Raw genomic sequence first — 27,832 nt, 5'->3', positions numbered from 1 at the left:
CGAAGACTACATATCCCGAAATGCAATGTATGTTTGTTTCGGAAGTAGCTATCAAGCAAGACTAAGATCAACAAGTATTTTTATAGAATTAATTTAAAATGTATGTTAGACCCCTTAATACCTATTATTGCTATCATATTAATAAACCTGTCTCGGTGTCAGCATTCAGTTTAGCTGAACCACAGTCGTTTATTGGATTAACGTTAGCAATCTAAAAGTTGGAAGTTGAAGGAGCCCTTCTTTATGTACACAAAGCTCATTAGCAGACTGTTCGATTAAAGTACATACCTCAGGTAGGCCTACCGTCGTGGGTCAGGGGAAATTGTGTGGGGCTGCAAACTTCCCAATATCCAAGTAAAGCAGACGTCTTGAAAGGAGTTTCTTCATGCCTTGAAAGTGAGAAGATCTGATGTGATTGGTGAAAAGACCAATTAGTGGGAAAAAATATCAGAAATTGACTGCCTGTTTAAACGCAGGGATCCCGAGTGGTGCTGTGGTCTAAGATACTGCATCTGCAAGAGGCGTCAGTACCTGGTTCGATTCCAGGTTGTATCACATCCGGCTGTGATTGGGAGTCCCATAGGGCGGCGCACAATTGGCCCAGCGTTGTCCGGGGTAGGCCGATATTGTAATAATAATTTGTTCTTAACTGACTTGCCTAGTTAAATAAAGGTTCAATTAAATATATATATTCAGATTGGCAATAGCAGGCAAAATTTACCCTACATGCATCCCTCAACAGAAATATCCCACATAATCTTCTTCTGCAACATTTTATCACAACTGACATCCATCCACACTATTAAGCATCACTAAATGTGGTTTAGGGCCTATTTTGCATGTGTTGCATGTTGGATGTTTTTCTTTGTGTGTGTGACTAGCAGGTGAAGTTGGGAGGACACAACTCACATATCTTTCTCTCTATGATTACAGGTTGGAGGGGGTCATGAATGACTGAGCTGGGACTGGGAGGCTCAGTTGAGAAGGGCGTTCTATCTATCACTTAATGAATCAGGGAAAGGAGGATACCTAGTCAGTTGTACAACTGAATGCGTTCAACTGAAATGTGTCTTCCACATTTAACCCAACTCTGAAACAGAGAGGTGCGGGGGGCTGCCTTAACTCAACATCCACGTCTTTGGTGCCCGGGGAACAGTGGGTTAACTGCCTTGCTCAGGGGCAGAACGACAGATTTTTACCTTGTCAGCTCGGGGATTCTATCCAGCAATCTTTCTGTCTGTTACTGGTCCAACGCTCTAACCACCAGGCTGGTTGCGCTGCCATTCTGCTATATGTGGTTGTCAGACTGTGTTAAAAAAAAAAGTCTGTGGTTGTTGTGGTGTACGTGGTTATGCTCATAGGATGACTTTTAAAGGTGAGACCTCACCTTCAGAATCAACTTCAATATACAGACCATAGGTACAACATTCACATTCAGATGTAATCAGGAAAATATTTAACTGGTATCAACATGGCATTCAGATAAAAATGTAATGTATTGAGCATAAGTTATTCTCAACACAAAACCAAGAAAGTTCCATAAGTTATTTTCACCACAAACACCACATGCTTATTTTTTAACTAAGTCTTTAGCTGAACAGTCTCATTCTCTCCTCTAAATAGATGTGTTGAATGTTGTGGTTGTAATAAACGATAGACAATTCACAGTTGACTCCTCAATCAACACAGTTCATCATCTGTCACAAGAAAAAAATGTGGGTTTGGTACGTAAGGGTTCAGGACACTGACAGTGCTGGATGAGGTTTTCTGTGAACACTGATCTAAAGTCAGTGCTGCAACTACCCCCAAAGGTTAAGGTACATATTCAGGGAATATGAGCAGTTCTTAGATCAGTGTGTTTATTAAGAAAATTGAGCATGTATACCAGCTGGGCCCATATTTTATTTCACCTTTATTTAACCAGGTAGGCAAGTTGAGAACAAGTTCTCATTTACAATTGCGACCTGGCCAAGATAAAGCAAAGCAGTTCGACACATACAACAACACAGAGTTACACATGGAGTAAAACAAACATACAGTCAATAATACAGTAGAAAAATAAGTATATATACAATGTGAGCAAATGAGGTGAGATGAACCCTACAGGGAGGTAAAGGCAAAAAAAGGCTATGGTGGCGAAGTAAATATAATATAACAAGTAAAACACTGGAATGGTAGATTTGCAGTGGAAGAATGTGCAAAGTAGAAATAATGGGGTGCAAAGGAGCAAAATAAATAAATACAGTAGGGGAAGAGGTAGTTGTTTGGGCTAAATTATAGATGGGCTATGTACAGGTGCAGTAATCGGTGAGCTGCTCTGGCAGCTGGTGCTTAAAGCTAGTGAGGGAGGTAAGTGTTTCCAGTTTCAGAGATTTTTGTAGTTCGTTCCAGTCATTGGCAGCAGAGAACTGGAAGGAGAGGCGGCCAAAGGAGGAATTGGCTTTCGGGGTAACCAGAGAGATATACCTGCTGGAGCGCGTGCTACAGGTGGGTGCTGCTATGGTGACCAGCGAGCTGAGATAAGGGGGGACTTTACCTAGCAGGGTCTTGTAGATGACCTGGAGCCAGTGGGTTTGGCGACGAGTATGAAGCGAGGGCCAGCCAACGAGAGCATACAGGTCGCAGTGGTGGGTAGTATATGGGGCTTTGGTGACAAAATGGATGGCACTGTGATAGACTGCATCCAATTTATTGAGTAGGGTATTGGAGGCTATTTTGTAAATGACATCGCTGAAGTCGAGGATCGGTAGGATGGTCAGTTTTACAAGGGTATGTTTGGCAGCATGTGTGAAGGATGCTTTGTTGCAAAATAGGAAGCCAATTATAGATTTAACTTTGGATTGGAGATGTTTGATGTGAGTCTGGAAGGAGAGTTTACAGTCTAACCAGACACCTAGGTATTTGTAGTTGTCCACATATTCTAAGTCAGAACCATCCAGAGTAGTGATGCTGGACGGGCGGGCAAGTGCAGGGAGCGATCGGTTGAAGAGCATGCATTTAGTTTTACTTGTATTTAAGAGCAGTTGGAGGCCAAGGAAGGAGAGTTGTATGACATTGAAGCTTGTCTGGAGGATTGTTAACACAGTGTCCAAAGAAGGGCCAGAAGTATACAGAATGGTGTCGTCTGCGTAGAGGTGGATCAGAGACTCACCAGCAGCAAGAGCGACAGCATTGATGTATACAGAGAAGAGAGTCGGCCCGGGAATTGAACCCTGTGGCACCCCCATAGAGACTGCCCGAGGCCCGGACAACAGGCCTTCCGATTTGACACACTGAACTCTATCAGAGAAGTAGTTGGTGAACCAGGCGGGGCAATCGTTTGAGAAACCAAGGCTATTGAGTCTGCCGATGTGGATGTGGTGATTGACAGAGTCGAAAGCCTTAGCCAGGTCAATGAATACGGCTGCACAGTAATGTCTCTTATCGATGGCGGTTTTGATATCGTTTAGGACCTTGAGCGTGGCTGAGGTGAACCCATGACCAGCTCTGAAACCAAATTGCATAGTGGAGAAGGTGCGGTGGGATTTGGAATAGTCAGTAATCGGTTTGTTGACTTGGCTTTCGAAGACCTTAGAAAGGCAGGGTAGGATAGATATAGGTCTGTAGCAGTTTGGGTCAAGAGTGTCCCCCCCTTTGAAGAGGGGGATGACCGCAGCTGCTTTCCAATCTTTGGGAATCTCAGACAACACGAAAGAGAGCTTGAACAAGCTAGTAATAGGGGTTGCAACAATTTCTGCAGATAATTTTAGAAAGAAAGGCTTCAGATTTTCTAGCCCGGCTGATTTGTAGGGGTCCAGATTTTGCAGCTCTTTCAGAACATCAGCTGACTGGATTTGGTTGAAGGAGAAATGGGGAAGGCTTGGGCGAGTTGCTGTGGGGTGTGCAGTGCTGTTGACCGGGGGAGGGGTGGGTGGAAAGCATTGCCAGCTGTAGAAAAATGCTTATTGAAATTCTCAATTATAGTGGATTTATCGGTGGTGACAGAGTTTCCTATCCTCAGTGCAGTGGGCAGCTGGGAGGAGGTGCTCTAATTCTCCATGGACTTTACAGTGTCCCAGAACTTTGAGTTTGTTGCAGGATGCAAATTTCTGCTTCAAAAAGCTAGCCTTGGCTTTTCTAACTGCCTGTGTATATTGGTTTCTAACTTCCCTGAAAAGTTGCATATCGCGGGGCTGTTTGATGCTAATGCAGAACGCCACAGGATGTTTTTGTGTTGGTTAAGGGCAGTCAGGTCTGGAGAGAACCAAGGGCTATATCTGTTCCTGGTTCTAAATTTCTTGAATGGGGCATGCTTATTTAAGATGGTGAGGAAGGCATTTATAAAAAATAACCAGGCATCCTCTACTGACGGGATGAGGTCAATATCCTTCCAGGATACCCGGGCAAGGTCAATTAGAAAGGCCTGCTCGCTGAAGTGTTTCAGGGGACGTTTGACAGTGATGAGGGGTGGTCGTTTGACCGCGGACCCATAACGGATGCAGGCAATGAGGCAGTGATCGCTGAGATCTTGGTTGAAAACAGCAGAGGTGTATTTAGAGGGCAAGTTGGTTAGGATGATATCTATGAGGGTGCCCGTGTTTATGGGTTTGGGGTGGTACCTGGTAGGTTCATTGATAATTTGTGTGAGATTGAGGGCATCAAGCTAAGATTGTAGGATGGCTGGGGTGTTAAGCATGTCCCAGTTTAGGTCACCTAGCAGCACGAGCTCTGAAGATAGATGGGGGGCAATCAGTTCACATATGGTGTCCAGAGCACAGCTGGGGGCAGAGGGTGGTCTATAGCAGGCGGCAACGATGAGAGACTTGTATTTAGAGAGGTAGATTTACAGACCTGGATAGTAGGACAGAACTCTGCAGCTTATCTCTGCTGTAGATTGCAACACCGCCCCCTTTAGCCGTTCTATCTTGTCTGAAAATGTTGTAGTTAGGGATGGAGATTTCAGAGTTTTTGGTGGTCTTCCTAAGCCAGGATTCAGACACGGCTAGGACATCCGGGTTTGCAGAGTGTGCTAAAGCAGTGAATAAAACAAACTTAGGGAGGAGGCTTCTAATGTTAACATGCATGAAACCAATGCTATATAACTGAACAGATTACCTATTATGACATTGACCTCTGATTTGCGATGTTTTCAAATGGCTTCTCACTGTTACTAAAGTAAACTCACGTAAACTCGTACATCGCCTTGGTCCGTACAATTGCCCTTATTTTAGCGCCCCAAAAACGTAATAATTCTAGATCAACTGTAATGTCAATAGCATTGTAAAGCACAATTTCTCCCCTTTCCAACAAAATGTATTACATGACCTAAACACTGCCCGTTTCTGCAATAATTCAAGCAGGCAATGAGCCATGTCGGGTCTTTTTAAAAATGGCGGGTGGGAAATCGAAACTAATGCTGGTAGTGAGGACAGATGTCGTGAGGGAAAATTGCTTTTTTCACTGATCTGTCCAACTTATCCCCTTATCACCTCTAAAATGTAAATAGAACACTATAAAGAGTTTATATAATGTGTCATTACATACATATTTGAAGGTTTGTGTCGAATTTGAATCGGGTTTTTAGGGCGGTGCTAAAGTGATCTTAGAAGTAAACAGCGGCTTTGAGAATGATGATCGCATGCAATGATGACGAAAAAAATGACTATGTTATCCCCCTTACCCCCGTCACTGTCCATTTCTTGTTTTTAAACGATGAGAGAAGTGCTACACCTGGTGGAGATGACACGTCAAGCTGTAACGGAGGGCCAATTTTTTCAACTTTTCTCCAATACTATAGAGCTATTACCATGTCGATCAACGCTTGAATAGAAACCTAGTTCACACCCCCGATTTTGAAGTCAACACAGTCGCTACAGTCCCATTAGTTTTCTTTGTAGCCTCGTTTGAATGCGGTTAAGCACATTTGTACGGAATGGGGTGAGTTTACGTTAGCTGTTACAATTTTTACTCAGTTTTAAATCACGGAAAAGGCTTCGAAAACGCTGAAAAGCTGGAGACCAATGGGTGAACCCGGAATAGGAGGTCCTAGTGCGCGAAGCAATCAGAACGCGCCAAGGGCGTGGCTTTAGCGGCATGGATTGCCTGCGTCATATTGAAACTATCCAATCCGAAACTTCAGATGTTAGACACCGCCAAGATTGGTTTTCAGACTAGGACGGTGGAAGGTAACAGCTGAACACGAATCTCGAGCTAACGGCTAGCAAAGGCAATAGACTGGTGTTTATCGATTGAAAGGGGGGAATTTATACATTTGACATTCGAAAGGATGATTTGTCTATCTAGCGATCTCTCCAAAAGATAGCCTATCTGCTTTGTAACTTGTTATGTTAGCAAGTTAGCAACTTGCTACTGCTAACTAGTTCGTTGGCTAGCCAGTTTGCTAACGTTGACTAATTTACCCAACTAGTTAGATTTGCAAGACTGGTTAGATACACCTAGCTATCCGTTATGGTTATCAAGCCCACCAGCTGACCATCAAAATATGAATCGTGTTATTGTAGTTAGCCAGTCATAACCAATATAATTTAGTCACTTTCTCTTGCACGTTAGTGTCAAGTTATATTTATTAAATATTTCGTTGTCATCGATGGTTGCAGATTTATTCCTACAATATAACGTTAGTAGGCAAAGTTTTGTCCTAGCTTGCTAGCTAACAGTAATATTCTAGTCTTCGCCTACCGACCAATTACTACATGTACGACAGCTAGATTATAGCTAGCAAACTAGACCATTTGGTTATTTTTTACCATTTACGCCCAAGGTATCCGAGCGCTATTAATGTAATTCATAGTTATTAGCTAGGTGGCTAGCGATGTTACTTGGAAAAGCATCCATTTTGAGATTGAGACATGATGGACCAGAAAGCTGCCTAACTAATTCGTTAAGGTCAAACTATGCATGTAGGTATATCTCAGGCGTGGAGTGTTGAATTGCTTAGAATCTTAAATTCATTATTTCAGAATCATGATCATTTCACGTATAGTTTTGTTTCCTGTTTGGCGATAGGGATTTAGACCTCCTCTTCCTCTGTCCTCGATGCCAACAAAACAGCCGTCGAAGAAGCAGACGAAAAGAGTGCACTCGTAAGTGCATATCAAATTAAACCTTTACATTGTTTGGTTATTCCTTATTGCAAATGCATGTGTTGGCTTTTATTATTATAATGCACGCAGGATATATTTGAATCCGTTTTCTTATAACTACACAATCGTCAATTGCATTCGGAATAGTCTCAAAATGTACCTCTAAACTAGCTGGCCTGTAATATCACTAACGTTAACGTTCGGTAGGTAGCTTGCTAGCTAGTTAGCATCAGTTTGCACCTTGAGTTAGCTATCGCAGAATGCTGGATAGAAACAAATTCCCATATAAAAATTAATTTGCCAGCTAGACAACGTGCATAGTTGTAGCTGGCTAGCAATTTCTGCTCTGCCTTGTAAACTTCGTGGGGAATCTCGGGTCTAGGACGTGGTCAACAACACCTACTAGGCCTTACAGTTTGCATGATAAAAGTTATGGTAAGATATCAGAAATATAAAAATGAGGACGTTTGATAGATATCACAGGTGATCGAACTCATCACTTTGAAATATGCAATCGAAATTGCTTTCCAAAGACAATTTAGTCGGCTAGCAATGTTTTGTTCAGGCTATAGCGAGGTAGCCAGCTAGTGCTTTTGTGCAATATATTGCTTGCATACTAGCGGCCTTGATTTTTTTGATCAATAATGCAATCTGCTGCCTACCTTTGCAAACATTTCATGTACAATATGCAGTTCGTATACATGTGCAATAGTTCACCTGTGTGACATTCTCATAACACCCGGGGCCTAACTAACTCGGTAGGGGAGGAATTTCCTGGGTAATGTGCTCATCTTTTTTTGCTCAATTGCTCCCCATGCCAAAGTCGTCCTGCTTTGTCCAATGCATTCTTGGAATTATTCAGGTTAAAGCCAACTTTAAATGGGTAGTTTCCGCAGTGTACCTTTATGCACGGACAGCTAAAAATCCAGCTCTAGTCATTGCATTACACACTCCCCTGCTGTATCATGGTTGTTTTGTTTCAGGGAACTTGTTGGTGACATCAGAGCTTCCCTTTCTTCAGACAGAGTCGAGCCTTACTTTGTTCCGACAGGATGATGGCCAAAGATGTGAGTCTGATCAGAGACAACCAGATGCAGTATTCTTCCACTGTGGTCCTGGGGGCCTTACAGACATTTCAGAGATTCAATACAGAGACCAGCTGTTTAAATTTTACTGGAGTAGATGTTGATGGTGTCTTCCCCACAGGTTGGTCTGATGGAAACCAATGGAGAACTGAAGGTTTTTATTGACCAGAATCTGAGTCCTAGTAAAGGTGAGCAAAGCACAGTGTTGTGCTCCAGAATACAGATCAGTGTCATTCATACCTTGTCTATATCCGGTATATGTCCTCAACTCAACAGCAGGGGGCAATAAGACTACACAGAAGGTTGTCTCATTTTACTCCCCTCCCAACTTTCTGGTCATCTTATTACTGGTTTCCATATCAAACTGTGCAGGTGTTCTAAATATCTGTGTACCCTCATATAAACGTTTTCCCTTACGTGGGCCAGTAAGTCTGCATCCCATAGGGCCTCCTGCCTGTTCTCTGTAACCATCTACCCGAGGGAACTGGATATAAAGAGGCAGCCATTTTGTTGACAGTGGTTCCAGATTACCCTTTTGACCCTAGTGTTTACTCTGCTCCTTCCCAGGTGTCTTGTCTCTGGTTGCTGTCCATCCTGTATCCATCCCTGTGGCCAAACAACTACTCCCCAAAACACTGGGGCTCTCCAATGTCAACATTGCTCCACACATGGTGAGTGTGTCTGTCTACCTTCACTATTTACCCGAATGGACAGAAATAAACTGCAATACAGTCATATCACAACCAAATACTTGATGATAAAGTATTTTATTTTGAGACTGTGTGGTAGATTGCATGTCGATATTTGCTCTCGCAGACATTGCAAGCACAACCTGCTTAATTGCAAGCTCACCACTTGCATACACTTGGCCAAAGCGCTTCACAGCTACAATCTATCAGTTTATAGACAAGCACACACATACTTCATGGTCTCTAAGCCCCAACCATTAGCCTTGTGAGGTGACCGGGGATGAGCTTAAGCTGATCAACCTCTGCAGTCAGCAGGATTACACACCATCCCATTACATACATGAGAATATGTACATTCTTTTCGCCTTTTACCTCAGAAGACTCACTCCACCACAGGCACTTGGTATATTATGAGTCAGCTGCATAATGCTCTTTCCATTTCTTATGGTCTTGTGGGAGATACACCCACCCATAAAACATTGATATACAAGCTGACACCGTGATGGCTCTCAAGGATCTTAACTGGACTTTGTGCAAACTGGAAACCGTATATCCTGAGGCTGAATTTATTGTAGCTGGCAACTTTAATAAATTAAATCTGAGGGAAATGATACCAAAACATCTACAGTGCATCTACATCATCACTAAGCTCAGAGCCCTGGGTCTTCACTCCTCCCTGTGCAACTGGGTCCTAGACTTTCTGACCGGCTGACCCCAGGTGGTGAAGATGGGCAACAACATCACCCCACGCGGATCATCAACACTGGAAACCCACAGGAGTGCGTACTCAGCCCCCACCTGTACTCCCTGTTCACCCATGACTGCGTGGCTATGCATCTCTCCAACTTGATCATCAAGTTTGCTGACGACACAAGTGGTAGGCCTGATTACCAACAATGAGCAGCTTGCAAGGAGGAGGCCTGGTGGAATTGTGCCAGGAAAATAACTTCACATCATCAAAAAGAAGGAGCTGTTAATGGACTACAGGATACTGCGGAGAGCACACGCTAGAGCTTGGACAATAAACTGAAAATTATTGATGCTGATCGCTTATCGCATGAATTTTGCTGATTTTAAAGTTAATTACATTGAGTAGCCTATACTAGAGACAGTTTAAAATGAAATAAGTTTGCTAATATGGGTGATTGATGGTTGTAGCCATCACTTGTCCAATCAACAAAGTAATAGTTTATACAAACTATTTTAAACTCTGGTGCACATTGTTTATAAATGTATAATTATATTTATTGTTATTGCGATACATTTCTTAAATTGATGCGATATGGATTTCATATCGCCCAGCTCTAGAGCACGCCCCCTTCCACATCAACGGGGCAGCAGTGGAGAGGGTCAAACATTTCAAGTTCCTCAGCGTGCACATCACTGAGTACCTGAAATGGTTCCTCCACACCGCCGCCTCTTCAACTTCAGGAGGCGGAAGAAATTCAGCGTGGCACCATAGACCCTCACAAACTCCTACATATGTACCATCGAGAGCATTCTGTCTAGCTGTATCACCGCCTGGTACAGCAATTGCACCGCACGCAACCAAGTGCTCCCCAGAGAGCAGTGCAATCAGCCCATGCATCATCGGGGGCACACTGCCTGCCCTCAAGGACATCTACAGCACCTGGTGTCACAGGAAGGCCAAGAAGATCAAGGACCTCAGCGACCCCCAACCACAGCCTGTTCACCCCGCTACCAACTAGAACGCAGAGACAGTAGAGTTCCATCAAAGCTGGGACCGAGAGACAAGTGTTTTTTCCCCCTGCACATTTAAATTGCACCCCTATGTACATAGTCATTGAACACTGGTCCCGTTGTTTACATACTGTTTTGCTTACTTTATTTGTATATACTGTATTCTGGTCATAGCATCCTATATAACCACTGCTGTACACACCTTTTTGTATTCATGTACTTACCATACTGTCTATATGCACCAAAACATTAGGAACAACTGCTCTTTCCATGACACATACTGACCAGGTGAAGGCTATGATCCCTTATTGATGTCACCTGCTAAATCAACTTCAATCAGTGTAGATGAAGGGGAGGAGACAGGTTAAAGAAGGATTTAAGGCTTGAGACATGGATTGTGTGTGCCATTCAGTGGGTGAATGGTAACAGATTTGTGCCGTTGAACGGGGTATGGTAGTAGGTGCCAGGTGCACCGGTTTGTGTCAAGAACTGCAATGCTGCTGAGTTTTTCACGCTCAACAGTTTCCTGTGTGTGTCAACAATGGTTCACCACCAAAAAGACATCCAGCCTACTTAACATAACTGTGGGAAGCATTGGAGTCAACATTGGCAAGCATCCCTGTGGAAAGTTTAACACCTTGTAGTTCATGCCCTGTCGAATTGAGGCTGTTCTGAGGGCAAAAGGATATACAGTGCAGTCGGAAAGTATTCCGACACTTTCCCTTTTTCCATATTTCCATACATTTTTTTTTTTTTTTTTATGTTTGCAAATGAAAAAATAAATAAATGCTTTATGTAAATAAGCATTCAGATCCTTTGCTATCAGACTCGAAATTGAGATCAGGTGCATCCTGTTTCCATTGATCATCCTTGATTGGAGGTCACCTGTGGTGAATTCAATTGATTGGACATAATTTGGAAGGGCACACAGCTGTCTATATAAGGTCCCACAGTTGACAGTGCATGTCAGAGCAAAAACCAAGCCATGGGGTCAAAGGAATTGCCCGTCGAGCTCTGAGACAGGATTGTGTTGAGGCACAGATCTGGGGAAGGGTACCAAAACATTTCTGCAGCATTGAAGGTCCCCAAGAACAGTTGCCTCCAAGTTTGGAACCACCAAGACTCTTCCTAGAGCTGGCTACCCGGCCAAACTGAGCAATCGGGGGAGAAGGGCCTTGGTCAGGGAGGTCAGTCTGACAGAGCTCTAGAGTTCCTCTGTGGAAATGGGAGAACCTTACAGAAGGACAACCATCTCTGCACCACTCCACCAATCAGTGGCCAGATGGTAGCCACTCCTCAGTAAAAGGCACATGACAGCCAGTTTGGAGTTTGCCAAAAGGCACCTAAAGGACTCTCAGACCTTGAGAAACAAGATTCTTTGGCCTGAATGCCATTTCAATTAACAGTTGTGCCTTGTTAAAAGTTAATTTGTGAAATTTCTTTCCTCAAAGTGTTGTGTTGTGACAAGGTAGGGGTGGAATACAGAAGATAGCCCTATTTGGTAAAAGACGAAGTCATATTATTGCAAGATTAGCTCAAATAAGCAAAGAGAAATGACAGTCCATTACTTTAAGACACGGTCAGTCAATCCGGAAAATGTCAAGAACTTTGAACGTTTCTTCAAGTGCAGTCGCAAAAACCATCAAGCACTATGATGAAACTGGCTCTAATGAAGACCGCCACAGGAAAGGAAGACCCAGAGTTACTTTGTTTTTAAAATGTATGGATATTCAGGGGCACACTCCAACTCTCAGACATTATTTACAAAAGATGCATTTGTATTTAGTCGGAGCGCACACTGGATGCTCGGGTGAAGGATTCAAGCGTTGTGGGCTTACCCAAGCTAACGTTGGCTAGCTTGCTAGCAACTTCCAGACACAAATGAGAGAACACCTCACTCTGACCATTTTACTCACCCTAGCAGAGCTGTTTAGGCAGTTTATGTCATCCTGAACTTTGGTGACTAATTGTGCTGCTGGCAACAATTTAATTGTGCGTTTTTGCCGACGTTTACTGACACCGGCCATATTCAATGGGTGTTGAGCACTTGTAAAGCCATCAGTTATTCTGCGCTCTGGTACACTCCGAGGAGAGTGCTCTGAAATCGGCGTGGATAGCCAGAGCGAATTTTCGAAGCACCTGAATGTCCATTGAGAAAGCACAACGACTATACCACTTAAGCTAAGAATGACGGGAATAATAGTCAAATGTTGGGTAGTTAATTAGTTAGCATATAGTTCATATACTGGCAAGTTTGATGTATTAGTAGGCCAACTAACTTTAGGTAGCTAGCTAACATACCGTTACATACTTCTGTACTGATATGCTATGTGGTTCATAAGGATAACATAGCTATAAAATTGGCAGACATAACATGTAAGGTAACTTCTTTGAAAAGTCATTACTTTAATACATTGCTCAACATTTTCTTAACATTTGTAGTAATTAGTTAAAGCAATGAATTTGTATCCGCCCTCGTTGGACTTCGGCTGCATATTTTCCACAATTTTCTTTAAATCTGAAAACGTTGTGAAGCCACACCCATTTCCAGAATTGCATTATGGGCCCTAAAAGCACGGAAATAGTGTCCACTGCTGGTACACTTCGTATTTTGACGAATGTAGTATGACATCCGGGAACTTTTGGTACACTAATTGTATCCATACTATCACCAATAAGCATACTATATACTCAATTTAGTCACAAATAGTATGGTTAGTATGAGTATTCGAACACAGCTCGTGTTCTCTTTTTAAGTGTGAGTTTGACCGTTTTTTTCCATGTCCTGCTAAGCGTTCAAAATGTAACTTTTGGTACTTTTGGTTGTCAGGAGAAATGTATGGAGTAAAAAGTACAATATTTTCATTAAGTATGTATTGAAGTAGAAGTTGCCAGAATTATCAATAGTTACGTACAGATACTCCAAAAAATGGCTTGAGTAGTTTGAAGTATTTTTACTTAAATACTTTACACCGCTGTTTGTGAGGGGCTGCAGTGGCTCGCCGGTCTGCGTACCCCTATCTTGACAGCGGAGAGAACAAATTTTAAGTTTAAGTTCATTTCGGGCAATGCTACACATTTTGGCATCAGGTGGAGAGAAATGTTTGAATATGCTATCAGTGTGAGCAACAAAATCAAATGGGCTAAACCACAGGTATCAAACTTATTTCATGGAGGGCCGAGTGTCTTCAAGTTTTAGCTCCTCCTCTTGTACTTGATTGATGAATTTAAGGTGACCAATTAGTAAGCAATTGGTAAAAAAAAATGTTAAGGCGTTTATTTTCATCAAATGTTATTGCGAGTGTAGCGAAATGAAATGCTTGTGCTTCTAGTTCCGACAGTTAGGCAATATCTAACAATTAATCGAACAATTCCACAACTACCTAATACACACACATCTAAGTAATGGAATAGGAATATATACATATAAATATATGGATGCGACGTAGGCAAGATGCAATAGATAGTATAAAATACAGTATATACTATGATATGAGTAATGCAAGATTTGTAAACATTATTAAAGTGACTAGTGATCCATTTATTTAAGTGGCCAATGATTTCAAGTCTGTATGAAGGCAGTAGCCTCACTGTTAGTGATAGCTGTTTAACAGTCCGATGGCCTTGAGATGGAAGCTATTTTTCAGTCTCTCTGTCCCAGCTTTGATGTACCTGTACTGACCTCGCCTTCTGGATGGTAGCGGGTTGAACAGGCAGTGGCTCGGGTGTTTCTTGTCCTTGATGATCTTTTTGGTCTTCCTGTGACATCGGGTGCTGTAGGTGTCCTGGAGGGCAGGTAGTTTGCCCCCGGTGATGTGCTGTGCAGACCGCACCACCCTCTGGAGAGCCCTGCGGTTGTGGGCAGTGCAGTTGCCGTACCAGGCATGCTCTTAATTGTACATCTGTACAAATGTGTAAAGGTTTTAGGTGACAGGCCGAATGAAGATCTTCATCTGGTTACACTGTTATAGAGTAATTGTGCCAGTCCTAATCAATGTTGTCACCATTGACGATGGCTGTCAATCATTGTTGATAGACAATGCAATCACAATGTCGCCCAACCCTACAATAACCTTTTCAATAATGTATGACTATGATGGTCTGTTCATATTGATGTGTGTTGTAGGTGTATGTATTTTTTTTTTTACAGCTTGCTGCAAAGCAAATTGCACTCTTGGATTATAAAGCTTCTTTACTCTAAAACTGAAATGTTTGAGCTCTCCCCCTCCCTCCCCCTGTAGGTTATTGGCACGCCCCAGAGGCCCAGTGTTTCCAGTGCCATACTGGTGAACAGCCCTCACACACCCAGCTCCCAGTTCCTCACACAGAGCCAGCCGGCTGACGCATCGCCTTGGTCTTCGGGGTGAGTTTAGTTGATTTATTCTGTGTGCCTGTGTGATATGCCAGTGTAGTCCAGAAGTATATAGCTGTGTTTAACCACCTTTGTCCACAGGAAGCGTGGCAAGAAGGGGGAGAAGAATGGCAAGGGCTTGAGGCATTTCTCCATGAAGGTGTGTGAGAAGGTGCAAAAGAAGGGTGTCACTTCGTACAACGAGGTGGCAGACGAGCTGGTGGCAGAGTTCAGCGCTGCAGACAATCACATCTCCCCCAATGACTCTGTGAGTTTTGCAGCTGTATGCACAGGGCTCTTCAGGCTGGGGAAGTCTGACTTCACTTTCTCTGAGACATAATTTTCTGTGACATCAGACATTGTCTGAATTCCTATTTATGCCAACACTCTCAGACAGAATTCTCCGTTGTTGCATCACTCTTAAAACTCCTGACATTCTCTCTGACAGAAGTCCCCGTTATGACATCACTCTCTGACAACCCATCACGTTTTTCAGCCTTACTCTTACACAAAACAAATCTATATGACATCACAATTTCAGACACAACAAACCTACCTAGGAAATGTAGTTATGACATGGTCTTCCTCGAGCCTAATTTATGTCCGCTACTTTTGCTTTTGGTGTTCGGACTTCGAACATCAGCTGCCATCCTCAGTGTTACGCTTCATCCACCTCTTTGTAAAGTCCGAAAGAGATTTCGGACTGCGGACTGAAGCGGATGTTTTGATATTAGGCTTTAGCACACTGGTTTCATTATGACAAATCCACATGATCATTATGACACCAAACCCAATGGAAGCGCTCTGCACACACAGGAGTCAGAGATTAACCCCTTACCCCTCTCCTTGTAGCATGTGTATGACCAGAAGAACATCCGTAGGCGTGTGTACGACGCACTCAATGTGCTCATGGCCATGAACATAATCTCTAAAGAGAAGAAAGAGATCAAGTGGATCGGTCTGCCCACAAACTCGGCCCAGGAATGCCAGAACCTAGAGGTGAGTCTAATATATACACAGAACAAAAATATAAACTAAACATGTAAAGTGTTGGTCCCATAATTCACGAGCTGAAATAAAATATCCCTCAAATTTTTCATATACACAAAAAGCTTATTTCTCTCAAATGTTGTGCAGAAATTGTACATCCCTGTTAGTGAGTATTTCTCATTTGCCAAAGTAATCCATCCACCTGATAGTTGTGGCATATCTAGAAGCTGATTAAACAGCATGATCATTACACAGATGCACCTTGTGCTGGGGACAATAAAAGCCCACTCTTAAATGTGCCGTTGTCACACAACACAATGCCACAGAGGCCTCAAGTTTTGAGAGAGTGTGCATTTGGCATGCTGACTGCAGGAATATGCAGAGCTGTTGTCAGAGAATTTTATGTTAGTTTCTCTACAATAAGCCGCCTCCAACGTTGTTTCAGAGAATTTGGCAGTACGTCCAACCGGCCTTGCAACCGCAGACCACGTGTATGGCGTTGTGTGGGAGAGCTGTTTGCTGACGTCAACGTTGTGAACAGAGTGCCCCATGGTGGCGGTGAGGTTATAGTATAAGCTACGGACAACAAACACAATTGCATTTTATCGATGGTGATTTGAATGCACAAAGATACAGTGATGAGATCCTGAGGCCAATTGTCGTGCCATTCATCTGCCACCATCACCTCATGTTTCAGCATGATAATGCACAGCTCCATGTCGCAAAGATCTGAACATAATTTCTGGAAGCTGAAAATGTCCCTGTTCTTCTATGGCCTGCATACTCACCAGACATGTCACCCATTGAGCATGTTTGGAATGCCCTGGATTGACTTGTACGACAGCGTGTTCCAGTTCCCGTCAATATCCAGCAGCTTTGCACAGCCATTGAAGTGGGACAACATTTTACAGGCCACACTCAGCAGCCTGATCAACTGTATGCGAAGGGCGTGTCACGCTGCATGAGGCAAATGGTGGTCACACCAGATACTGACTGGTTTTCTGATCCACATTTTTATTATGTGACCGAAAGATGCATATCTGTATTCCCAGTCATGTGAAATCCATAGATTAGGGTCTACTTCATTTATTTAAATGGATTGATTTCCTTATGAACTGAGAAATCTTTTTAATTGCATGTTGCGTTTTTATTTTTGTTCAGTGTATAATGCACAGTGCATTCAGAAAGTATTCAGACCCGTTAACTTTTTCCACATTTTGTTACTTAACAGCCTTATTTACAATGAAGGCCTACCGTGTGTGAGTTAACTGTGAGTTAACTGCCTTGTTCAGAGCAGAACGACAGATTATTTAATTGTCAGCTCAGGGATTTGATCCAGCAACCTTTCGGTTACTGGCCCAACGCTCTAACCACTAGGCAACCTGCCACCCCTCTTCTTGGGTTTGATGCTACAAGCTTGGCAAACCTGTATTTAGGTAGTTTATCCCGTTCTCTGCAGATCCTCTCAAACTCTGTCGGGTTGGATGGGGAAGACTCGATGCTGTAACTCAATACTGTAATCGCTGCCAAACGTGCTAAAACAAAATACTGAGAAACTGAATACTTATGCAAATGTAATGTTTCAGTAAAAAAGAAAATATAGAAATTAGCAAAAATGTCTAAACCAGTTTTTTTCTTTGTCATTATTGAGTTTTGTGTGTAGATTGAGGAGAGAGAAAAAAACAATTTAATCAATTTTAGAATATGGCTGTAACGTAACAAAATGTGGAATAAGTCAAGGGGTCTGAGTACTTTCCGAAGCCACTGTGTATATACATTCACACCTGGTACACCATGAACTCTCTTCTCCCTCACTCCCTCTTTTCTTTTACGCTCTCACACCCTGGATGTGTTCTGCTCTTCCTCTGTAGGTGGAGAGACAAAGACGACTGGAAAGAATCAAGCAGAAGCAGTCACAACTCCAAGAGCTTATATTACAGGTGATCAGCTTCCCTCCTGTTACAGGACTAGCTTCCCTCCTGTTACAGGACTAGCTTCCCTCCTGTTACAGGACTAGCTTCCCTCCTGTTACAGGACTAGCTTCCCTCCTGTTACAGGACTAGCTTGCGTCCTGTTACAGGACTAGCTTGCCTCCTGTTACAGGACTAGCTTGCCTCATCGACAACAATACAATCACTGATAAAGGCAAGCATATACAAGACCACAGGTTGTCTTAAAGGGGAAATCAGCAGTTGCTACATACATTTTTAGACTTAAATGAATATGTACCCATTGATTCTTTAAGAATATAACTTAGAAATGCCCCCAATAGCTTAGCTGAACTGCCGTACCCCATCAGAATCCAAAATATATATATATAAGCCTGTTTTACTGGTTAAAAAACTATCATTTTGATATCATGTCCATGCATCCATAGCTTTGTCTGAATTTGAGTTGTTATATTTCTCGAGCCCCATCCCTCAGCGTTCTACAAAAATAACAGTGGTGGTGACAATGCTTTATTGTTTCAACTGCTGATTGGCACTTTAACATTGTTCTAATGTTCTCTCCATGATCCCCTCCTGCAGCAAATAGCCTTTAAGAACCTGGTGCAGCGGAACCGACAGACGGAACAGCAGACAAACAGACCTCCACCCCCCAACTCTCTCATCCACCTCCCCTTCATCATTGTCAACACTAGCAAGAAGACTGTCATCGACTGCAGTATCTCCAACGACAAGTGAGTGACTGTTAAATTTGAGTGTCTGTAAATTGATCATCAACTTAATTCATGTAGACATTTTTATTTTGTCCCACGGAATTTTCACCAAATAAATGTTCATGTAAATGGGCCATTTAAAATGTCATTTTATCAGACTCTTATCCAGTGTGACTTAGAGGAGCAATTGGCGTTAAGTGCCTTACTCAAGGGCACATTGACAGATTTCTCACCTAGTCAGCTCAGGGATTCGAACCAGTTACCTTTTGGTTACTGTGCCAAAGCCCCTAAACGCTAGGCTACCTGCCGCCACCCAATAAAGTATCGTATTGAGGCAATGGCAACACCCCGCTCAAGTTTTTCCAGGATTGAATGTTTTCATTCATGTTCTAACCATGCCATTATATTCACCTCTTTACTTTCCTTCTCTTTAGGTTTGAGTACCTGTTCAACTTTGACAGCATGTTTGAGATCCATGACGACATTGAGGTGCTGAAGCGTATGGGCATGGCCTGTGGCCTGGAGGTGGGCAAGTGTTCCCCGGAGGACCTGAAGGTGGCACGCAGCCTGGTGCCCAAAGCCCTGGAGCCCTACGTCACAGGTCAGAGACCATAGGGGTCAGGGTTCATAGTGCATGCTTAAATTTCAGTCATAGTTCAAGTCATTGAGCTACACACTATCCTTATCAAAGTAAGTGAGATGAATTGGGCATGAAATACTCAAACATGTTGCTAATTCGGGGTATATTGGTCCTGTTTGGTTCTCTCTAAGGTATATATGTGAACGTGTGTACTACTGTCTCACACAGAGATGGCCCAGGGCCCGATCAGTAACGTCTACATCACTGGAGGATCCTCCACCAACGGGGGGCGCCATCACGGCCAGGGCAGGTGAGTCTCTCTCTCTCCTCTACTGTTGCCCTAGTCAGGGTGTTCTATAGCACGTTCACATAGAGGGAGAGTAAGAGTTACCATATTTCTATCTCTCTCTCTCTGTAGTGACAGTGGTGCAGATGGTCCCCTGGCCTCCAGCTCTAATGACTCTCACTACAGTGGCTCCCGTGTTGAGACTCCTGTGTCGTACATGGGGGATGATGACGAGGAGGATGACTATGATGAGAATGACGATGACGATTAACCTCCTGCCACTTCACGCATTTCTCCTCTCCAACAAGCAGTCTGTCTCTGCATCTCTCTCTGTATCGCTTTTTCTCAAGGGCGTTGAAGAATGTTTGAGTATGGAGGCTGTGCAACCCTCTTCTCAGAGCGGGGTCCTGAATCACATGATAGCCAATGGCTCTCTGGGAAGTGTAGTTTATGGCTTTGGCACTGTGCTGCGTCCTTTCTGTGTATTATCACCTCCTCTTGGCAAGCCATCCCACTCGAGAATAAAGCTACAAAAAAAATCTTCCAGACAACTCATTGCTGTTGGAGAATGTATAGTGTTCCTTGTGTGTGAAATAGTTATCTTTATTATGTTTTGATTACGTTGGAGAGACTCAATGGTGAACCACTGTTTCAAGATGGCTGCCAGTGTAACTGCACCAGCGCTCTGGCTCAGAGACATTCACTGGATCCAAAATGGCTGATTTAGTTGCCAAAACGCCCTAAGAAAGATTGAGACTGCCCTTTTGAAAGTGTGGACACTATTTTGTTACACCTCCCCTCCCCTGCTATTTGTGGCATTGATTTCAAGCAGAGATTTTGTATCTGCTCCCCACAGTTCTGTAGGCAGCTGCTTTTCTGGTCCTTGTTTTTGTTTTTGGAGTGTTTTGGCAGCGACTCAATCCCTCAGACCACCCTGTCACACCGTGGTAGTGTTTACAAATGACCGGCACCGGCGAAGAAAATAACTCCTACCCACGCTAACTATAGGAACATGTTAAGCTTTGTTTGTGAAATGTAAACGGATGCTGTGAAGATTGTAGTTTATAGCATCCTTTACAGGTCAGTGGCGGAAGGAAGATCTGGACATGATCGATGTATCAAATATGTGGGTTGTGTAGGTCTCTATGGACTCACTTCGAAGATCTCCTTTTTCAAACTGAACAACCCATGTACTGATTCTTCCAAAATACCTTTTCTGTAATCTAATATAAGTTTGAAAATTAAATATAGAGAATGTTTTAACAAGTTGACTTCAGTGAGCGTTTGTGCGGTTTTATAACTTCTAATCTGAAAAGCAGTTGGATGGTATTTTCTCAATTGGCTTCAACAGCTGAACTAGGACTGTAAAACCTCAAATGTGTCAAACATATTAAATCCAATGTGAAATTTGTGTTAATTGTCTTGCAGTTTAATTGACTGCGTTATGATAATGGTGCCCGGGGTGACTTTCCTGAGCTGAATGGCAAGTGTCTTCACTGACATTTTCAACCTCTCCCTGTCTGAATCTGTAATACCAACATGTTTTAAGCAGACCACCATAGTGCCTGTGCCCAAGAACACTAAGGTAACCTGCCTAAATGACTACCGACCCGTAGGACTCACGTCTGTAGCCATGAAGTGCTTTGAAAGGCTGGTCATGGCTCACATCAACATCATTCCAGAAACCCTAGACCAACTCAAATTTGCATACTGCCCCAACAGATCCACATATGATGCATTCTCTATTGCACTCCACTGTCGTTTCCCACCTGGACTAAAGGAACACCTATGTGAGAATGCTATTCATTGCCTACAGCTCAGCGTTCAACACCATAGTGCCCTCAAAGCTCATCACTAAGCTAAGGACCCTGGGACTAAACACCTCCCTCTGCAACTGGATCCCGGACTTCCTGACGGGCCGCCCCCAGGTGGTGAGGGTAGGTAACAACACTTTCGCCACACTGATCTTCAACACGGGCACCTCAGGTGCGTGCTCAGTCACCTCCTGTACTCTATGTTCACTCATGACTGCACGGCCAGGCACGACTCCAACACCATTAAGTTTGCCATTGACACAACAGTGGTAGGCCTGATCACCGACAACGACGAGCCAGCCTATAGGGAGGTCAGAGACCTGGCTGTGTGGTGCCAAGACAACCTCTCCCTCAACATGATTGTGGACTACAGGAAAAAGAGGACCGAGCACGCCCCTATTCTCATCGACGGGGCTGCAGTGGAGCGGGTTGAGAGCTTGAAGTTCCTTGGTGTCCACATTACCAAACAAACTGACATGGTCCAAGCACACAAAGACAGTCGTGAAGAGGGCACGACAAAACCTATTCCCCCTCGGGAGACTGAAAAGATTTGGCATGGGTCCTCAAATCATCAAAAGGTTCTACAGCTGCACCACCGAGAGCATCCTGACTGGTTGCATCACTGCCTTGTATGTCAACTGCTCGGCCTCCGACCGCTAAGCACTACAGAGGGTAGTGCGTACGGCCCAGTACATCACTGGGGCTAAGCTTCCTACCATCCAGGACCTCTACCAGGCAGTGTCAGAGGGCCCTAAGAATTATCAGACTCTAGCCACCCTAGTCATAGACGGTTCTCTCTAATACCACACGGCAAGCAGTACCGGAGCATCAAGTCTAGGTCCGAGAGGCTTCTAAACAGCTTCTACCCCGAAGGCATAAGACTCCTGAACACCTAATCAAATGGCTACCCAGACTATTTGCATTGTCGTCGTCGTCCCCCTTTTATACCACTGCTACTCTTATCTATGCATAGTCGATTTAATAACTACCTACGTGTACATATTACCTCAACTAACCCGTGCCCCTGCACGTTGACTCTGTACCAGTACCTCCCTGTGTATAGTCTCGCTATTGTTTTTTTACTGCTGCTCTTTAATTACTTTTATTTCTTATTCTTAGCCATATTTTTTTTAGGTCAACTACACCTGTTGTATTCGGCGTGTGTGAATAATACAATGTTATTTTATTTGAACGTGTGAGCGATATGTTGGAAGAACTGAGGGCTAGAGGGACCCATAACCATGTTGCTTTCACCTGTCTGAACCTTTCATTTCCGAGGGCCAGGGGCCTTTCCAAAGGGTCCAGAGTTGTCCATTTTAGACTGCGCATGTCCCCCCTATACTGTGCTGCACCGCTGCTTGTTCTTTAGATAACAGGTGCTACTCCAGCCACAGTGACTGAATACATTATTTTCAGCTTGGGCTCACTCTCAGCCTGTGGTATTAGGGAGTTAGTGGATAAAGGCATTACTGTCTGAAGGGTGTTGAGTCAGGTGTGTGTGTGAGAGAGACCGATAAAGCGCTCAGGAAGTATGCCTTGGGACATGAGGAGGATCTTCTTGTGTCCTCTGTCCTGCTGGAGGCACTGATCTTTCTCCTTCCTATCGCTCCCTCTGTTCATCTTACCCTTCTCTAATCCTCCCTTTAACGGCTTCACTCACTTTCTCTAACACCTTTTACTCTCACATTTGAACTTCTTTATCTCACCCGATCTCTCCTTCACCATGCTCTCTGAGTGCTGCAGGCAGCCCCTCTCCCTCCATTGCCATGGATTTGGGCAGCCTGACCACGGTGGTTGCCAACTCGGCCTACATCAATGCCCGTGAGAGCTTTGAGGGCTCAAACCTGGCGGCCTCGCCTGACAAGAAGTACCCCACCCGCCTCAAACTGCCCCACATCAGTGTGTGAGGGCCTCCAGGAAACCCTGGACCTGGCCTTCTAGTCAGTCTGCGTGGAGCAGCCCATTGGCTAGAGAGGTGAGGTGAGAGGTGTCTGCCTGCCAGATGAAGGCCACAGGGAATCTGTACACCTGCATGAAGCTCAACAAGAGGCTGAAGAAGAGGAATGGCTATGAGGTGAGAGAGGGAGGGTGGAGTGAGTGAGTGTCTTTGGTATGCCCCACCTTAACTGTAGACTAGTCTCCTGATGTTTACTGTAGTTGTGGTCCCCAAACTTTTGAGTCAAGATCTTGTATGCAGTCAAAAACCTAGCTGAGATCTACAGCAAAAAAAAACATTTAACGAGATTTTTAACAAACTAATAAAAACAGTTATGTAAGAATGAGGTTTGTACAGTAGGCCTAATAGCTTATCACAGCATATTGGCTATATGCCTGGCCTGTCGATATTGTTCTTCTATACAAACCATATTATATTTCAAAACTCGAGCTTTGATAACAAAATAGGTCAGTTGGTGCAGCACTTGCGAGGCTAAGCTGAGCATAAATTTAAATAATTTGCCAATTACATAATTTTTTATTTTACTGGACTGATTGCGTCTGATGGTCATGCGTTCAAGACAACTGGGAACTCGAGAGAAAAAAAAGTTCAAATCATGACGTCAGTGAACTTCAGGTCGGAGCTCTAGAAAGATGCCGGAGTTTCTGATTTGGAAGACCGTTCAAAACGATTTTCCCCAGTCGGATCTTGTTTATTTCCGAGTTCCCAGTTGTCATTAACGCTCGGACGTTGGAGATTTCCGAGTTACCAGTTGTTTTGAACACGGCATTAGTCTCAACGGAGGAAGGGAGAGAGCAGCTGAGGTTACGCATCTCACGGTCCCTGCTCTCTCCTAACTTTACTCCGTTGAGACTGACCAGAGAAAGGGTCTACAGTCTTTCACCCGATTGCGAAACTCGATTTGCACCGCATCTGCCTCAGGCACAAATTAATGTTGTTCCTTCGACCAGAGAAAGTGAAATACTCCTCGATATTAAAATAGACACAACGAGCTGGTAATACTAATAAAAACGCATGGCTATTGATACACTTGGCTACTCATTCCTTGCAGTTGCAGCGCGAGTGGAAGTAGAGAGAAACGCGTTTTGTAATAGTGTTGAATACAACTTAGACATGAACTCACCTTGTTGTATTTTTTGACAGTCTCTCTTTGGTCATAATTTTAAAATGTATTAAATCTCACGTAGGCTAGTATCAAACTTTGTTGTGGCATCCACTGGAGGAGACTGAACGCAGGTAAGGATGCAAATTCCAAGTGATAACAGAACCAAATGGTAAATTCTAAATGTGGGCTGTATTTGGGCTATTATAATTTTGCTTCGTTTCTATCTAGGTCATCCCACAGCTGCCACAAAGAGACTTCACGTCAGAAGCACACTATCCCGCCCTATGAAGTTTCCTGTGCAGGGAGTCGATCTTGGAACAGGCTAAGTCATCCACCTGCTGCTTGGCTTGACTGTTACTGTGGAAAAGGAGGACAAAATGTAGAGCGCAGATGTTTCGGACCAGACCAACAGTAGCCCTTTGCAGTGATGTTGAATGCTAGACGTTTGGAAAAGAACAATTGGAAAAAAACTGTAATAAAAAAATAACTCAGAGAGCTTGATGGGGACATACACTGGCCTTGTGACAATGATACCTGAACCCAGACAAACACTGAAACAGAACAGCCGATCAAGTTCTACACATCAACTTTGCCATGGAGATGGAACACTTGAGTGATACGGACTGCTCATTGGTTGAGACTGTTCCGCTAGGCCAAGAGTGAGAAAGGGCTTTGGACCTCCGTAATTCAGTTGGGACAGCAATAGATATTATTCTGTATTCTCAAAGCATCATCAAGACATAAGCGCGTGTGGTTTGTGTGTGTGTGTGTGAGTGAGTGGAAAAAATAGAGAAAATGAAAGATGCCGTTTGATTCTGCAATGAAACTGTAACAAACCGGTAGTATAACTCACTAGAATTAGTGAAATGTGCTAAGAAACATATGAAATCTTGCCTTTCTGTAAATATACAGTGCCCTCCTGAGTTATTGGCACCCTAGGTAAATATGAACTAAAAAGGCTGTGAAAAAATGTAATTGTTGTCTATCAGCTTGATCTTACACTCAAAATATCCTATGAATCTAACCGTTTAATTAAGTTAAAATTGTTCTAAAATAAATTGTCATTAATAAATAATTATTTTATTCAGATATGCGTGTCACAATTATTGGCACACCTAGAAATTCTTATGAACAAAATCTGATGTAAATTCTGATTGATTAAGATTTGGCTTTTTAAAGTTCATCTGAGTCTTTTGGAACTCTTAAATGGTCATCCATGACTTCCTGTTTCACTGGGGTATAAATATGAGGTGACACAGATTAAACTCCCTTAGTCATCCATCAGCATGGGAAAGGCCAGAGAACACACAAGTTATATTAGACGATGTTTTTGATCTTCATAAATCAGGCAATGGCTATAAAAAAGATAGCTACAAGCCTGAAAATACCCATCTCCACTACTAGGGCAATAAGATATGTAAAACAACTGGAGCTCTGATGTATCTGCATGGAAGAGGATGTGTATTTTGCCCCCACGCACAGTGAGAAGGATGGTTCAAGTGGCAAAACAATATCCAAGGATCACATTTGGGGAATTGCAGAAGTTGGTTACAGCTTGAGATCACCAAGTCTCCAGAACTACAATTAAGACACCACCTCCATGCCAACAAGTTATTTGGAAGAGTTGCGAGAATAAAGCCTCGGCTGTCACCAATCCTCAAATGCAAGCACCTGGAGTTTGCTAAATGTCATTGGGGCTTTGATTGGAACCGGGTTCTATGGTCTGATGAGACTAAAATAGAGCTTTTTGGCACAAACACCAGAGGTGTGTTTGGTGTAAAAAGAGCCATGGGCATGCAGAAAATAACCTAATCCCCACTGTGAAGTATGGTGGTGGATCTGTGATGTGGGGCTTTTTTAATTCCAAACGCCCTGTGAACCTTGTTAGGGTACATGACATCATGGACTCTATTAAGTACCAGGAGATTTAGGACCAAACCTGTCTGCCTCTGCCAGGAGGCTAAAACTTTGTCGTTCTTCCAGCAGGTCAACGATCCAAAGCATACCTCCAAATCCACACAAATGTTTCACTGACCATAGAATCAAGCTTTTGCAATGGCCAACCTAGTCTCCTGACCTAAACCCTATTGAAAACCTGTGTGGTGAGCTGAAGAGGAGAGTCCACAAGCGAGGACCAAGGACTCTGAAGGATCTGAAGAGTTTCTGTATGGAGGAATGGTCTTAATTCTGTCTCATCAAACATAGGAGACTCAGAGCTGTTATCTTGGCAAAGGGAGGGTGCACAAAGTACTAAGTGCAGGGGTGTGTTACGGGATTTTTGTGTTTAATGACTAAAATATGTATACATTTGACTCAGAATAATAACTCAGAAATGTTGAATGTTATGTGTTCCTTGTTTAGAAAGAATGGGTTTATCTTCAGACAGGCTAGAATGATGTCTCTACCCAGGGAGGGGAAAGACCTTGGGTTGGTTGTAGATAGTTTAACAGGTGGCAGACAGTAATGAGATCTCGAACTGTATTGCCATTGTATCCGAGAGGAGGTTGGACATTAAAACCTATGACATCATCTTTATTATATAACCTGATGTAAATTGTACTATGATTCAGTACTCTCAAGAATAAACGCTATTGATTGATTGATTTTAAGACTGGTATCTGTCCATTTTATGCAGATAATTATCTTACAAATTCTTATTTATGGGCAGAGTGTTTTAATTGAATTGGTTAATAAACAGGAATCAAAATTCCTTTAACAGGGTGCCAATAATTGTGACATTGTTTTTTCATAAAATAATTATTTCATGACGATTTTCTTTTCTTTGAAAATGTTTAACTCAAAGGATAGATTCATATGATATTTTCAGTGTAAGATCAAGCTGATAAACAACAATGACATTTTTCACAGCTGTTTTTAATTCATATTTACCTAGGATGCCAATAATTAATGAGGGCACTGCTTATAAAAATGAGTGTTTAGCTTCTTATAAAACTAGTCTGTTTTCATGTTTAGTGGAAAAGTGTTTGACCATTGTCGTATATGGAGGGGATACTGTCTCTTGTAGATTTTTGACAGTAACTTTATACAATAACTTTTAATATATCTGTGGTGATGCTAATGCAGACTATGGAGTATGGCGAAAGGAACACATTTTTCACACTGTATTGCAAAGCAAATTTATTAACAAAACATTTGTCACTATCAAATATATGAAGAAAAAAAACACTGGTAGATAAAATAGTTTTTTGAAGTCACATGGAGTTTCTGCATGACACATTGTAAATATAATGTAGCTCACAGGAATGTCATTGAAACACAGAATCAGCTTTTGTTGTCTGTCTAATAAGTCTATGCTGATGAGGTGAATGTACCCATCCTGAGGATGACTTAGCACCACAGAATGGGCTCCAGGCAGTCCGTTCTCTGTAGTGAGCTAGTGAGCTCCTGTTTCATCCACGGTGAAGAACAACCTCCACCTCTTCTTTCTATTTCTCACCTCTTTTCCTTGAGTCTAGCTCTTCTCCTCCCTGGTCTCTCCATCCCTCTTTCTCCTTAATTTCTCACTATCCCCT

At 43.0% G+C, this 27,832-nt stretch overlaps 1 protein-coding gene across 1 annotated transcript; it reads left to right on the top strand.

Annotated features, from left to right (window-relative positions):
* Positions 1-8,104: 8,104 nt before the first annotated feature.
* LOC129816106 (transcription factor Dp-1-like) lies at positions 8,105-20,689 on the top strand. The gene is made up of 11 exons (XM_055870245.1): positions 8,105-8,149; positions 8,289-8,355; positions 8,735-8,838; positions 14,799-14,920; positions 15,011-15,176; positions 15,761-15,907; positions 17,770-17,838; positions 18,427-18,578; positions 18,992-19,158; positions 19,366-19,447; positions 19,556-20,689. The coding sequence occupies exons 1-11, from the start codon at positions 8,135-8,137 to the stop codon at positions 19,692-19,694; spliced, it is 1,230 nt and encodes a 409-aa protein (XP_055726220.1). The 5' UTR covers positions 8,105-8,134; the 3' UTR covers positions 19,695-20,689.
* The last annotated feature ends 7,143 nt before the right edge of the window (positions 20,690-27,832 follow it).

This window comes from Salvelinus fontinalis, chromosome 19 (assembly GCF_029448725.1).
Source record: "Salvelinus fontinalis isolate EN_2023a chromosome 19, ASM2944872v1, whole genome shotgun sequence".
NCBI lineage: Eukaryota > Metazoa > Chordata > Actinopteri > Salmoniformes > Salmonidae > Salvelinus > Salvelinus fontinalis.
Note: the sequence above shows the minus strand (reverse complement) of the source record. Positions and strands in the feature narration are given on the sequence as shown.

Coding starts and splice junctions, on each gene's coding strand:
- LOC129816106 (XM_055870245.1), top strand. Junction 15,177..15,760: donor ACATCTCCCCCAATGACTCT/GTGAGTTTTGCA, acceptor CTCTCCTTGTAG/CATGTGTATGACCAGAAGAA. Junction 18,579..18,991: donor TGCAGTATCTCCAACGACAA/GTGAGTGACTGT, acceptor CCTTCTCTTTAG/GTTTGAGTACCTGTTCAACT.